Source organism: Oxyura jamaicensis, chromosome 28, assembly GCF_011077185.1.
Source record: "Oxyura jamaicensis isolate SHBP4307 breed ruddy duck chromosome 28, BPBGC_Ojam_1.0, whole genome shotgun sequence".
Lineage (NCBI taxonomy): Eukaryota > Metazoa > Chordata > Aves > Anseriformes > Anatidae > Oxyura > Oxyura jamaicensis.
Window position 1 is genome coordinate 3,886,389 of NC_048920.1, and position 15,391 is coordinate 3,901,779.

General features: G+C 52.6%; 1 protein-coding gene across 2 annotated transcripts in view; it reads right to left on the minus strand.

The window, feature by feature from the left end:
- MARCHF2 (membrane associated ring-CH-type finger 2) overlaps positions 1-15,082 on the minus strand; it is a 29,290-nt gene extending 14,208 nt beyond the window's left edge. Inside the window, exons 1-3 of one of the 2 annotated variants that reach the window (XM_035348334.1) lie at positions 14,772-15,082; positions 10,360-10,565; positions 5,807-6,002 (exon numbers count right to left, since the gene is read on the minus strand). In XM_035348334.1, the coding sequence (XP_035204225.1) occupies positions 5,807-6,002; positions 10,360-10,535 (372 nt within the window). In that variant the 5' untranslated portion in view covers positions 10,536-10,565; positions 14,772-15,082. Of the gene's footprint in view, positions 1-5,806; positions 6,003-10,359; positions 10,568-14,771 lie in introns of those variants that run through there. The other variant, XM_035348335.1, reaches the window with a different exon arrangement.
- Positions 15,083-15,391: the final 309 nt, after the last annotated feature.

Sequence of the window (15,391 nt, forward strand, 5' to 3'; positions counted from 1 at the left end):
GAAAGGAGCTTATGTGAAAAGGAGAACGCTGCGAGGTGGGATAGATACACTTGTACAACTGGCTGCCTAAAACAGCACTTATCTTGGCTCTGTCTAGAGCCAGGAAAGGGCAGGCACCTCCAGACAAGCTGACGCACCCTAACCTAGGTTTCTAAGGAGGCAGGAATGAACTGGTCACAAGAGGCATTTCCTTCTCTCTACAGACCGCAGGATTCTGAATAAAATGTCGATGAGGCAAATTTAAGGTGGACAAAGCTAGGGCAAATAAACCCAACCTTGCCTGGAGAATTGTGTGACCATCCGTGGCCTGGGAGAAAGCTGTTTAGAATGAAGCAGTGCTACATTTCCAAAGGGCTGTGCTCCTCCTTCCAAAATGCTCTGGACAGCAGAGATATGGGTATCTTCAGAAGATGACTCCTGAACGCAGGGCTCCTAACTACACATTTTCTGTGTCTAACCTCTGAAAAAAAAAAAAAAAAAAAAAAAAAAAAGCAGAAACTACCTGTTCCAGGAAAGCTGCGTGCACTGCAACTTGCAGTTTGAATGCTTCACCGGAACCCCTCCTGCTGAAGCCTTCCAAGAAACACAGCAACCTATTCCGGACCTTGTGACCGTGTCAGCCACGCTCGCTACTCTCACAGATTTAGCTCTCTTCCCTGCAGACATGCAGATGCGCATCGAATTAACATTAACGTAGGGATGTTAGGTACTGGAAAGCCATCTCTCTCCAAGGCTCTGCACTCTCATTCCCTGCTGGGGACATGCTCTTCATATGAGAACCCTGGTCTGCAACCCTCTTGTGCCAGAGGGCATTTCAAAGAGCCAAGCAGAAGCTGCTCCATCCTCGTGCGGGGCTGCTGTTGGACTCCCCATCTTCACCCACAGCGCTTCATACGTGCCCCCAGATAAGCGTTCAGCCCATTAGTCTCGCAGCGTAACACTTAACAAAAGTCTTCTGTGTTTTTTTCAGCTTTCGACTAGCTGCTTAGTTAAAAAATAACTGAATTAGGCCGAGCTGCAGGAGGTGTCCTCCCCGCACCCACGGGCCGGCCCATGGCTGCCAGAGCTGGCTCAGGGCTCTGACAAGTCCCCCACTCCTGGAAGAGAGATCAGGCAATGCTGGCAGCAAGCACTGTTACTATCTTAAAACTGAACAGACCACAACATAAATAAATGGCTAGTTAAAGAAAATAAAACTCCGATTCTATTAAAAAATTATCTTTAACCCATGCTGAGCAAGGTTGCCGTCTTTCCTCTCAAAAGGAGGCTGCAAAATTGAATTACTGTTTGTGAAGTGCTCAGATATCACAGCAACAAGTGCCCCAAAGCAGCCCACGGGGAAATAAATAATTGTCTTGAGAGCAGGGATAGAAGAGCACACAGCCACACAACCCAGCAGGATAAGCAAAGTTGGCTGGTGTGCATCTTCTGCCCGCGTGCTGATCCTGGAAAGCGCAGCCTGTGACCACACAGAGACTACACTGTAATGCAGACTTACGAGAGGACTGAATTAAAAGCTAAAACAATTTTGACTGTGGCTTTTCCTGACTTCCAAGAAACTTCCTGCAGCTTCTGCAGAAGCATTTCAACTCAGCCATGCAGCCTCCCCACAGCTTCTGCTAAAACGCTTCCTCCAGTCCCCAGTCAGCTTCGGCCTCCCTCCTGAGCGCTCTTCAGACCGGCTCTTCCCCCAGCCCTGCTCTTATCCTCTGCTCAGCAATTCCTAGTCTGACTTCCCAGCTCTTTAGCAGGTGAAGGAGAGGCTTCACTTGCTCGGCCACCCGGGACCGTCCCTTTCCCCACACCACCAGCTCCTCGCCCGAGCACGCAGCCGCTTTCCCAGCAGCCAGGGCCCAGCTCAGGCCCACAGCAGCCCCGCGAGCTGCCCACGGCCGGGCCAGAGCCCTGAGAGCCACGGCGGGGCCCTGGCGAGCGGCAGGGCCGGGGGCAGGCTCCGGTTGAAGCTTCGCTCCGTGGCTGCAGGCTCAGAGCCCTTCGATTATCCTCGGGCTGAGGCTCTCACAGCGGGACAGAGGTGCTCCTTAGCACGTGCCAGCCGGTTTTAGTTGGGGACCAGCAGGTTCTCAGCACAGCTGCCGACCGGCACGCTCACACACCGGCATCACTTCCCCGAAAGTTTCAAAACGCTCCCTAACCCCCAACACTGTCAGCCGGGAGGGGAGAATTGCTCAGATAAGGCGGCCGAGGGAAGCGTGTCGGTTTTTGAATGACTAAGCGGCCTCTGTCCCTGGCCCTCTTCTGAGAAAACAGATGAACAATTTGGGGCTGAAACTTCCCAAAAATATTTGGTGAAGAGTTTCAGTCCCATCTGCCACGGGGATGAGGTTACACCAGGCTGCAGACAGAAGGGGATTAATGGGAAGCGCCGGCAAACTGGCCGAGCAGTTATGGGCTGCTTCAGAAGGGCACAGCCTCTGCTAACAGAACCACTTCTGAAAGGAACCAGGCTTCCTAGGGTGGCCTTGAAGGTGACCAAAAAGCCCAAGAAGACACAGGGCAGAGCATGGTTGTGCCACTACTTCTGACAAGCACAGATGGTGGTGGTGCAGAAGCTTCGAGCAGTCAGAACAACTGAAAAGAAAAAAAAATAATAATAATAAAAAGAAACTGAAGCTGTACAGCCAAAATACGTGGTCTTGCCAGCCAGGTGAGCAATTTTGAGAAATTCTGGAGCAGGCTGCCACCTCCAGATTAATTAAAGCAGGCTACAGCTGCTCCTTGAGTCAGAGAAAAAGCTCGGTGCCAACAAACCACAGGCAAGGGACTTGCTCGGGGGCCGTACGACGACGGCAAGCTGCAGTTAGGCTCTGCTCTGGGGCAGGGATCGCCCTCGGCCAGGTAACAGGCGGCTTCTCAGCCAGCCTCCGAGCCCCCGAGGTGCTCAGGGCACCCGACACAACCTGCTCCCCAGCAGAGCAGGGCAGATCATCCCCTCCTCCTCTGCGCTCCCAGACTCTCCCCAGGGATGAGAAGTAACAAATAATCGGCTTCCCAAACCCTTTGGCAGCTACCGATCGGTCAGTAGTGGCTGGAGGCTCTGTTCCTGCCTGTAACCAGCGGCATTTCTCTTGCATTTGAGGGTCATGAAATGCTGCCTCACCGTGCACTCAGCGCTCACTGCCTCACGCTCCTCGCGCACAGTGCTTGCAGGTCACAGTTTGCTGGCAAGATCCAGCTTGGAGGGACTCATCACAGGTCTCAAGAGGAATTAAAACCTCCTTCACCCAGCCTGGGGCCTGGTGGACCCGCGGGCGCTGCTGGCACCGTCACAGCTCACTCCTCTGCTTGCCGGGGGTGCAGGGGTCAGTGGCAGAGGAGAAACTCCCCCAGCACGTGCCTGCCTTTCGCCTTTTAGTCAGGTGTGCAGTTTTCTAAGCCTGTATTAGTTACGAGGTGCTACAGCATCTGTGAACTATGTCGAAATGCACTTCCACATGTTTGTTTCTGGGCCCGAATACTTTACTGGTTCTTAAGCTAAAACATCTGAAACCCGCACTCAAAATTTTGGCCTGTGTAAGCCCTGACCAGCTCACCGGTACTGCCTGCAGCACGTCCTCAAGGCCAAGATCCGGCCCTTCCCAAGTGTTTTGGCCCTTCCCAAGTGCTTTAAAGCATTGGTTTTTAACCTCTGAAACAGACATTTCAAAGGTTTTGGTCAAAGAGGCGTTTTATGTGTTTCAGCAGCTGGGAGCAAAGTGATAAGGCTCCGACAGTACTAACTGCTGATGTAATGCTCTTCCACAAATTGCTTTTCTAAAGACATGATTCAGTTTAGCACCACAGTCTAAAGCCAGCTCCTGAATGGGGCTGCCCTGTCAATGACAGTCAGCGGGACATTAAGCACTCATCATTAAAACTGAGCGTCAGTTTTGCAAAATGAAGATTGGATGCTTCTCCAGCCAGGGGGCCTTTTGCCCTGCCAGCTCTCCAGGCACCCAGAGGAGATAAAAACGTGGGAAGGAGAGCACGGCTGCGGAGAGGAGCGGGGTGGGATGGGAACGAAGCAACCTCTGGAATTAATGGGAATGGGAACAGACACAGGAAAAGCAATTTACCATTAAAATTGTGACTCAGTTTTAATCTGGATGAGGGAGCAGGGGGAAAGACAGAGTGGGCTACGAGCAGTCACAGTCAGAAACCAGAATTAACCTCACACACACTTCTGGTGGCAGGCACCGACAAAGCTCCGGTAGCTGGCAGGTAACGAGCCTGTTGTTGGGACTCAGCTCACAGACCTCCTCCTGCAGCCTCACTGACCACAGAGTAGCAGCACAGCTTCACAACGGTTTGAAATAATAGACAGGAAAAGCAACTTTCAAAACAAAACCCAGATCTATGTCCAAAGACCACTGGAGAGGCACCTGCAAGGGCAGGGTGCACACAGCAAAGGGCAGCATCCGCAGTGGCAGCTCCAGGTGACGTTTTGCCATTTTCCTCGTTGCTGATGGCTGCAGCACTCGGGGGGCATCTAACTGCAAATCCTCTCCCGCGGGCCAACACCTCCCTGCAGTGCACGTGGCCTCTAACAAGCACCCACGCCCAGCCCAGCATGCAGACACAGGCAGCGAACAGGGCCTGAACAGCGAGGAACACGGGACCTTGCTTTGCTCTTCCAGGCTGCATCTCAGTCATGCCTACATCGCCTTCCACCTGGTCCTGCAGCACCCTTAGAAACACCAGCCATACCTACATCGAGCTGCCAGAAGCACTCAAGCTTATTTAGACAGAATGAACTGCCTTCTGAAACAAACCCCAGTACGGCCTCCGGTACTGTAAGGCACTCATTCCTCTCTGGGGACCTGCACCTGAATTCTGAGGACAGAGGATGGCCCGGCCCAGCTGCCCGTGTTCCTCACGTGTAAGGGGCCTCATTGCAGGCAGCCACTGTAATCCCTGGGGGAGAAAGGAAGTCTTACAGGGGAGCACAGCAGGCCACCTAAACGGGAGAAGGAAGAGAGCACCGTGATTAAAAAAAAAAAAAAAAAAAAACACAAAACAAAACAGACAAAACCCAAGAAAACACACACACAAAAACACCACAAAGCACATATAAACACAACAAAACACCAGCTGCAGCCTGGACTGTGCCAGCCGTCTCCAGGAGGCTGATGGACCCATCAGAAGCCTGGTCCCCCTAGGGCAATGCGGAGAGGAGCCTAAGGGCTGGCTGGGCCACGTCCTGCCTTCTCTGGCTTTGGGGAGCATGGGACAGCGACAGAGCTACTCTGGACACCTCAGCTCAGCAGGAAGGAGCCGGACAAATGCTTTCAAGCACACATCAGTATCACTCAAGGAGTGTGAGTCCTTTACGAACAGCGCCAGCAATCGCCACATCTCACTTTTCAGAGCAGAACATGACAAGGAAGTCACATGCAAGAGAGCTACACTAATGTAACACTGAGATAAGGTGAACGCCAACAGGAAAAAAAGACTCCTATTTCTGAAAGCTTCGTATTTCAGAGGGTTGAGTGGTGACCTCTGCGTTTGGATGCTCAGGCATCAAAGTATCTCTACCAGCGCAGTGTTTTCTGCAGCTCAACAGCCCGCTGTCGGTAGGTAGCACATGGGGGGCTTCACAGATAAGGGCTGCCCCAAACATTGCTACTCCATTTGCACAGCTATGTCGCTTGCCAGATAAAAGACTTGATCTCTCTGCACAAATAGTTCTTTGTGAGTAGTAAAGTACTGCAAGGAGGAGGAGAGAGAACCACAGGGGCAGTAGGGCAAATCAGTCATTTTTCATCAAATGGTAAGGAAATACAGTGAAGCAGGAAGAAAGCAGTACCTCTGTCAAAGGTCTCGGTCTTCTCTCTACAACAAATTCTGTGTGGCAGAGCTCACAGTAACTTGTGTTGGAGGAGGATAACCATTTTTCCAGGCAGCTCTTGTGCACGGTGCCCAGTGTTCCTGTGCAGTCACATGGGGAAAGCAGTCCCTCCCCATTTCCACCTTCGTGACAGATTCGACAGATGGGACCGTCACTAAAGAGGCAGACAAACAGAATGAAATCACGGTCAGAGCAGACACAACGACACGGCCACATCCGGAGATCGGGGTGAGACGCCACCGGGCCCCAGAAGGGCGCACACGCAGCACCCCTGGGTGGCAGCACGCGTGGCCCAGGCTGCAGCTCCACGCAGGGCAGGGGCTGACACCGGCCCCAAGACCGGCCCCAAAGTGCTGACACAAGTCCAGAGGCCCAGAGCAAAGCCTGACGACCCCAGTTAGAGAGCGCATTGCATGCCCCCAACCACCTGGACCCCCTCAAGAGGTTTGCAATCAGGTTTCTGTTTGTCAGACCACCCGCCCGCTCTTCAAGCGCAGCCTCTGCCCTCTGTCCTGGGTTTGGCAGTACCTGAGAATAAGGGATATCTAACATCAAAACCGTGCTGATCTTGAAAGCTCATCTCTCTAAGGACGTTTAATGGCAAGAAGTCACCCAGACCAAGCATACAAACCTTCTGCTTGTCCCAGCGTGGTACCCACTGAGCATCCTGGCGGGTCGCTGCCACGCAGAACCCTTTGCAGCCTTTGGGACTCCCAGCGGCTGCAGAAACACCGCAGTGCTTCAACAGCCACCACTTCTCACCCCTCTTGGCTCGAGGCCTCAACCCACAGACCCAAATCCCTGGGCTGTGCTCACGATCTGCTCCCTTGGGACCTCACAGAAGCAGAAATGCTTTACAAGCTAAGTTGTGTACTACTCTCCAGTTCTTGTCCTGTAAAAACCAAGGTTCTCCACACCCCTCAGATTTACAGACCTGTGCCACATCCTGCCCAGTCACATCTTTCATGAGTAGAGGAGTCCTAGCCTATTCAGTCACACCTCAGAAACACGTCCACCTCTCGGATTGCCTTCGCTACCCTTCCCTGTACCTTTTGCATTTTTAAAACATCCTTTTAAAGCTGCAGGGACCAGAGCTATACAGTTTTCAGGATATATGCACACCAGGGATTTGGGCAGTGACTATGTTCTGTCCTTTGTTGATTCCTAACTCCTAGCAGTTTATTTGCTTTTTGGTCTCTGCTGGAGCTTGCACATTGCTGCCATGTGCCTAAGATCTCCTTCCTCTGAACCCATGAGCACACACCCAAATCCAGGACGGTTGTCCTTCAGCTGCATCATTTCACACTGACCTGCACCTATTGTTCTAGCCTGCAGTCACTTCCAGTAAGGTTTGGTTGCCTTAAATTAGGCAGCTAGAGCCATTTTAGGTGCAAGGACATCCTGGCTGGCCTCCCAAAGCACAGATTTCCTGGAAGCCCTGTGCAACATCTGCCAGCCCCATGGTGATGTCTTAGACTCCCTGGAAAACCTGCAATGGCTCTAGACTTCAAAGTCCACTGGTCTCCACAATTCCACGCATCTCCTCAGCATTCAGGAATAAAATGCTGGACAACAGATGCCCAGTCCAGCTCTACCCTTCCTGAACCAGGAAAGCTAGTCAGTCGCTGCTATCTCACCTTCCTGCCTTCCCACCATCTCTCATACAACAACTTTCTCCTATATCCACAGCCACACAGATTTGGGTGCGGGAGGCAGGGTGAGAAAGGAAATCTTTTTGTTGGAAGGCCCTGTTAAACACCCTCTGGGAGTGCAGGTGAGCTACATCAGCTACCACCTTTGCCCACACGCTGCTGACAGTACAAAGCCACACATCTCAGCTCCCAGCACACACCTGTCTCCTTTTCTGACTTGTGTGGGATTGCGACAGAGCAGAGTCAGGACAAGCAATTTGCAGTCTTCAAAAGCAGCAGCACCATTTTCATCGGTTTGCACAACCAGAAGCAAGAACAAAGCCCCGCGGAACAGACCTGGGAACACAGCGCACAGGAAAGGAGCACACTGGGGAAGAACATCGGTGGGACACAAAGGGCTGGGAAGGGCCAGCAAGAAAGTGCCCTTCAGCTCAGCAAAGCAGAAGCAAGACTCCTCTCCTGGAGGTGCACCAGGGGCGTACGCACACACCCTCCGTACTCACACCCCTGTGCGAGCCAGCAAGATCCTTCCTCCGGTGACACAGCTCTGAGCCCTCCTCCTCATGCACACTCACACACACACACACACACAAAACCCCTTCCCCTGAGAGGGAAGGCAATTGTCCACATCCCACAGCCAGCCAGCTACCAGATGCTTCCACAGCTAACGCGCGTCTGAGCAGAGCAGGGGAGCCGAGCCCTCGGTGCGGTGCATGGGCCAGGGGCCCAGCAAGCAGCAGGGAGGCTGAGACCTGGCACCCTCACAGGCAGGGCAGCCAGGGGCTTCCCTTCGCTCTTTGCCAGCTCGCCACCTGCGAGAAGACCCAAGCCTTGCACAGGAGCACTTCTTTCTCAGCCTTTCCCCACCTCATGTCACCCTCACCTGCAATGCTTTATCACATTTAGGGCTCCGAAGTAACGTACACCCCTGTGCCACCCCCTTCTCTCTGCCAAACACCACTGACCCCAGTCTCCTAATCGTTAGGTGCCTTTTATTCAGGGGACTTCTTCAGCAGGAACAATCCCCACCACAGGGGGCTGGAGAGGTGCTGGAAGCTCCATCCCCGGAGGCACTGGGAGCCGTGCTGGACAAGGCCCTGCTCAGCCTTACCCCACTTTGAAGCTGGCTTTGCTCTGAGAGGAGGCTGGCCCAGACAACCTCCAAAGGGCCCTTCCAGCCGGGTTTATTTGGAGATTCTCCAAGCGCTGTTGCTGTAAAGCTCAGTGCTGTACCAGAGCAGCAAAGCCGCAGTGCACCCGCACGGCCTTAGTGACAGACCAAAAAACCCCCAGGCCTCGAGTGCTCCCACGCATCTGTTATTTCCTAAGAAAAGCATCTGCAAGACATTTTATCCGTTCTCTTCCTGTTTGAGAAGTTTCATATTTCCAGAGCATTAATATAACCTTGGCTACCAATAAACAATCCAGAAGGAAAAAATCCGCTGACGGTGCGAGAAAAGAGAATTCTTATCAGACTCCATTTTCCTTCCTCCCTATCTGGAGGGGGAAGGGGCCTGGCCCCACTCCTGCACGATTCACCCTCAGAGGCGGCTTTCCAGCAGCCCGGAGAGACCTCGTCACCAACTCTGCCTCTCCGTGCAGCTCCCGGCATTGTTTCACTTGCAAGATTTTGATGTCTGCCGCTGTGGAGGTTTATGTTCCCCGAGCACGGTGCCTTCTACCTTCCTGTTCGGATTCCGACTTCTCTTTCACTTCACGTCCTTCCGATAACCGTCAGGGCAGAGGCCTGCGCTCGGGCGTTTCGGGCAGGTTGGGTCCCACGTGCTCTCGCCTGGGACATGTCGCAGACAGGCCAAGTCATGCGGCTCCTTCGGGCTCGGCTAAGTACTTGTGACAGGGAAGAGAGTGGAAACAACCACTGCCAAACTGCATGGACCAGCAGGCCATGTGGACGCCTGCATGACAAACCTTTGTTTTTTTTTTTTCAATCTGTAATCTCAGCCAGCTCTCCCCACCTGATTTCCCCACCTCCACAGGTTTTAAGGGCACGCACAACTGCCCACCCAGCCTGTCCGTTGTCAGAGAACAACGCGACCTCCCCTCGCATTTCTACCGCCCTGCCTCAGGTTTGCTACACAGAGCCACGGCTTTCGCCTCAGCTCACATCCCGCCTTCCCACCTCCCTCTCCCACGTTTGCAGTCACCACTTTCACACCTCATCAACGTTTGGCTGACTTCATTGAAAAAAAAAAAAAAATAACAGCTGTTCAGATAGGATTTAAACACAAAATGTGACCAGTATTACTAGCTGGACTGAATAATGCTGCCAAATGGCCTCTGTTCCGGAAGCTGCTCAAAATACATGATGAGAAATCACGGCAAGAAGAGTTTGAGCAACTGAAGGTGCCACACAGCCCCTCTGGCAATAGCTGGGTGCTGCAGTTCCTCTCCCCAGGGCTGCAAAACCAACCCCATGCCTTTAGTCTAAGCCCACGTTGGGAAAGGGGCTTTGCTCCATTTTCAGCCCTCAAACCGTCTCCACGAACAGCAGGCTGCCCTCGCTAGCACGGCGTCCCACCTTCACTGCTGCTCAGCGAGGACGTGGCAGAGGCACGGGGCAAAAGGCAGCCGGTGTCATCTCACACCAGAACGAGGGCTTTGGTGCACATGCGGGTCCCGACCCCCGACACTTCTGACCTGCGTGGGTCCCACACAGAGAGCAGGGGCCTGGGAAGCGTCCAGCTAACGGGGAGTCGCACTCAGTACTGCTGGCGAAGCCCTTCACAAAGAACTTCGCAAGACTTTGTTGCCCCCCTCCAACCCTTAGAACCATGAAAAACGGGGAAAACAAAACACGGGTGCGATCAGCACGAGCCCCGTCTACCGAAACAGCCTTACCTCTGCGCGCCCAGCGCCTTGATCACGGTGGAGAGGAGGCGGCCGTCCTTGGCGGTGACCTGCGTGACGTACTGCGGGCGCCCGATGTCGGAGTCCTCCACCGACTTGGAGAGGGCAGCGCTGCCCGGGCAGTCGCAGAGGGAGCCGGGGAGGTGGCAGCAGTCGCCCGTCGTCATCGCAGCTCCGGGCCCCTCTGCCCCGGGGACCTGCGGGAACAGCAGCGCCGTGAGCACCCGGTACCCCAGCGCCCGCTGCAAGCCCCCCTCCAGCCCCCCGCCATCACGGGCGCCGCTGAGCCCCATCAGCTGCAGGCTCCACTCAGCTTCCGTTCCCTCTGCTGCGACGTGCGAGGCCACCCAGACATTAAATTGAGGCTCCAAGTGTCCTACTTATGTGAGTTAGCCTCAGAATTGCAAATCCGCCCTTCCCAGCGAGAATTGCAGGCGCACAGCCTTGAACATGATGAGGCCTTTCAGATGGAACTGGCTGATGCAGGGAAGGCACCAGAAGCCCCACGGGGCCGGGTTGGGTTGGCCATAGCCAGGCCAAAAACGGAGGCCTGGGCCCCATGAAGCTGTCGTGTTTCGCTGACCCGCAGCACCGAACAGCCTCGCGCAGCTCAGCTCGGCGGGGCCCTCCTCTCCAGCTGCGCCCAGGTGCTTTCTGAGCTCATTGAAGCCACTGAATCCAAAAATCCTCTCCCCGCCCCGTCTCTGCTTTTCCATGTTTTATTCCTTTACAGAAACACAGGCGCCTCCATTTCCGCGTCCCCGCAGCCAACATGCAGGCACGAGCCACCCGAAAGTGCTGCAGATCTTCGCCGAGGGCAGCAGGGCGCAGCTTTGCTCCTTTCCCTCTCAAAGCTTCAGGCCAAGCGTGACTTTTATGACAGCCTTTACGACAGCCTGTGCAAACAGCAAGGCGCCCAGCCACGCTTCTGGCACCTCAGGGACTTACCCAGCAGAGAGCACGAGGAACAAGCAGCGAATGCAAGAATCGGGGAGGAGGTGCAGAGAAAGAGCCCAGGGTGACAAAACAGGAGCTGGCTCAGATAAGCACAGAGCCCCACGCACCCAGGAGAGCTTTCTGCCTTCGAGGGAGGGCAGCAGCTTGCTCAGGCTGCCAGGAGCAGCCGCGTTCCTCCCCGGCAGGGTTATCTCAATCCCGAAGACAGATGTGCTTGGCAGCTTCAGAAAAAGAGATGACATTTTCCACCCTTAGCCTGGTCCCTAAGAGGTGGTTGGGAAATAAAAAGCTGGGGTTACAATTAGTCACCAGCTGGACGTTAGCCAACAACATCATACTGCTGGAAAAGACCAAAATGCTTGTGTCTGTAAACAGGACTGCCTTACGTAAGGCGCGCACAGTAATCCCTGTGCACCGGTACCACAAGGATCACTGCTGAAGCGTCTCGTCCTGGTGGCGGGCTTTCAGGGGAGAAACCAACCCGTAAGCAAAGCTAAAATGAAAGCAACGAATAAAGGAAAAAAAAGGTCTCAAAAACCAACTTACCCAGGAAGAAATATTAAAAGATTTAGGTTCGTTTAATTTAGGGGGGGGATGCGAGAGGGAATCGTCAGTCGCTGCCTTGCAGAGGTGGAAGCGCACAAACCTTCGCCATCTCATCCGAGGAAATGCCTTTTTGTTTCAAGATCTCTGCACAACAGCAGTCAAACATTCCCACGAAACTGCAGTTTTGTCAGGTTCAGCTAAGCCTAAATCAAACTAAAATAGCTAAAGAAAATAAGGGCTTGTTCCTGGTTGGAGGCTTGGCCAGACTACAGAGGAAGAAAACAAAAAGGCAGTATGAGAACGCGATCGTTGGAGCCCTGAGAACATGGATTTGGGTAAGCACCGGTGTTTTTTCACCTCTTGTAAATTGAGCAATTCTTTCCCAACCAAAAGCTTCACCTGTCCAAATGGCTCCCTTCACGGTGGACACGCTCAAGAGGCGAAGAGCACTCCTCTGGTGCCTCGTCACCCAGCGCCAGCTGCATCCACCCAAGTCACAGAACATTTTCAGATCTGTAATAGAACAGCTTCTAATTTATTACAGCTGTTTTCAATAACCATCTGCAAACCCTTCCTCTGCACTGGAACAGGAATAGGCTTGAGCTCATGGGCAGGTCAATCCCCACTGGAGCGACCAGCGATCCTTCCACCAGCTTTGAAATGAACTGAACGGACTCAGCATTGCCTCAGCTCAGCACCCCTGGCCTTCCGCGCAAGGAGCCACTTTCCTTATTGCTTTCCTTTAGAAAAAAAAACAAAAGGCAAAAATAAAAAGCTACTCCAACTCTGAAGAGCAAAAAGTAAGATGATAAATGCTATTGGAATGACTTAAGTCAGCTGTTTTGCAAGTTAAGGAGTTCTTTCAGTTTTAAAAGCCTCTGACTGAACCAGACATGAGAAGATATATGCTTTTAATAAAAAGGTTGGTTCCATTTGTTCAGCCAAAACCTTGTTTACTTTTAAGTCCAGAGGAAAAAGGCTCGTTTTGTGTATTGGAATAAAACTGCTCTCACTCCCTGTGTCCTGGGAGCATTTATACTGAGGCTCTTTGTGCTCCACATCTGACAGCTACAGGCAGCACCGTGTCCCTGCCCTGGCAGCCCTGCTCGGGGTGAAGGGGAATCGCCACCCTGCAGTCCATCAGGAAACGCGTGGTTTTCGATTACAAGTTATTTGGCATTTCCTCGTCGGGGTCCATCCCAGGGTGGAGCCTGAACTCACCGCTTTAATATGTAACTGACTCATGTCATTCAGCAAACACAAAGGAAAAGCAGCAAGATCTTCATGGATGCAGTTAGTGGGGAAGTAACTGAAACCCAAAGATAACATCTGCGGTGCACTCCATTTCCAATTTCATACCCAGCTGAACATGAACCACGGTGTACAGCCAAGCCAGTCCCTTTCCTGGCTCCCTGAAGGCTTCAGCTCATCAACACGCAGCCTCCTCTCACAACTGTCAACAGCTCACCGAATCCAAACCCAACCTTCGAGCAGAAACCCCAAAAACGCCGTCGGGATGAAGTACCAAACAGCTGGTTTGAACCACACACTGCTTTTTCTGGGCAGCTGTGATTTCTGAGCCTACTCCTTGGAGATGTATTTCTTATTTGCATTATTAAAATAAATAAATAAATAAATAAATAAAGATCTCTGAGACATTAAGTTTATTACCAATGTCTCCTCTGCTGCTCGGTTAGACAAGAGCAAATAAATCACAGGTCTCTTCTCAGCAACATTTTGTAGCCTAAGCAGGTCCAGGATACAAATGGTTGAGTTTGCAGAGCTTATTCGAGTTGAAGAAAAACAAACCCCGTTTGTGGAAAGTTGGCTCAGAAGAGCGACTCGTGCGCTAGGGCTCCAAAACTCAGCCACACGCAGCGGGGTGAGCCGGTCCCTCGAAGAGCAGTTTGCACCCTGCTGCAACACAGGGACCGTGGTGCTCGTGCAGGATCCTGCCCACTGCACAGCTCAGGCAAAACATGCCTGTAAAACCTCCTCCTCAGCTGTCTTCCAGCACTGCGGTGAGAAACACAATCCGGTTTGGATCATGCAGAGGGCAACAGGAGTTCCTCAGCTCCCCAGAATGATCGAGCAGCTCAAGACTGCAGAGATCGGGCTGGACCGCTGCTCTCCATCCAGGAGTGGTGCCCAGCAGGGAAAGCAAAAGACAAGGAGCTGAAGGGGCTGTTCTGCGTACGTGGAGTCTGCAGCTTGGTAAGACGGCTATTTCTCCCAGACAGGGGAACCACAGCAGGCCAGATAAGCATATGGAACAAAGCCATGCCACAAAAAGCCGGAATTAAGATCAAAAAGACAACAGGAATGATTAAGGAAGAAAGAAAGATGGTAACAGTAGTGGGCAATTGTTAGGTTCAGGTTGTGGCTCCTCTGGGCTGCTCGTGGCTCGTCTACATGATGAATATCTCAACTGGTGTAAAGCCTTGGAGCCTTGTAAAGCCTTTTGAAGCTCTGATGGGATCCAGAGCAAAGTGGAACTAGAAGCAGCTCCACCTCTGGGTGCTGCTCACCCGCACCAGCTTTTGTAATGATCTTACAAGCCGATCGCTTCCCTGGAACATCTCCACCAAGAAGAAAGCCCACCTCCTGGCAACGCTGCCAGCAGCCCAGGTTGCTCCTCTCCCTGAGCAGTCCCTTTCCCTGATGACACTACCCAAGACCTGGCACCACGCCACAGCAACGTCAGGAGAGAACCAAGGTGGAGGCAACATCACCCACTCATCTGTACACAAGTAATGTTTTTGGTTTGGGTTTTAATTTAGCCGGTGACCCATTAGATTCTTTGTGTGCAGATGGCCAAATATCCGACCGCTGCAAGCTTACATTTAACCCCCAGGAGCAAGGCTTCCCAGCTTGCCTTTCCAAACCAGTTTTTATCTAACCCGGGACTGCAGACCCTTCGTTTTCTAAACATACGATCTTACGAATGTCATTAGTGAAGTGAGAGGCTTTCACTTGCTGCAGGGCGTTTTCAAACACCAACGCTTTCCTTTTCGCCACAAAAACTGGATTTCCCAAATCCTGGGGCCCTATCACTGCCTGAACTCAAACTTCTTGTGGGAGTCAGTACAAAGGATCGCTTCCTTTGCCACCTCGAGGCACTGCCACCAAGTACATGCGTGGACGGCTGGGATGAGTGGTCTGAAGCACTCCCAGCTGCTTTTAAACGGTTGCAGAACTGGTTTAATCTATAGAAGCAAACACGCAGAAATCCAAATAAAACCAACAAGCAGCCCCAAGCTGCTGCAGGGCTTGTTTTTTTATTCTTGCTTGTTTAAACATACTCTCTGCTGAGGGGTGAAGACAGCAGCATTGCTTTGTTCTTTAAAAAAAGTACAAGTTCTTGTTCATCACCCATCTGACTCCCAGGAGTTACCCTGTGGGTCTGCTGAACAATGCTTTAAAGCACCCGAAAAGCAAGATCTGCCCACGCTTGATCCATCAGCTGAAGATAGCTCTAAAGCTTCACGAGATGTGCCCTCAGACACAGAGGAGGGAGCTC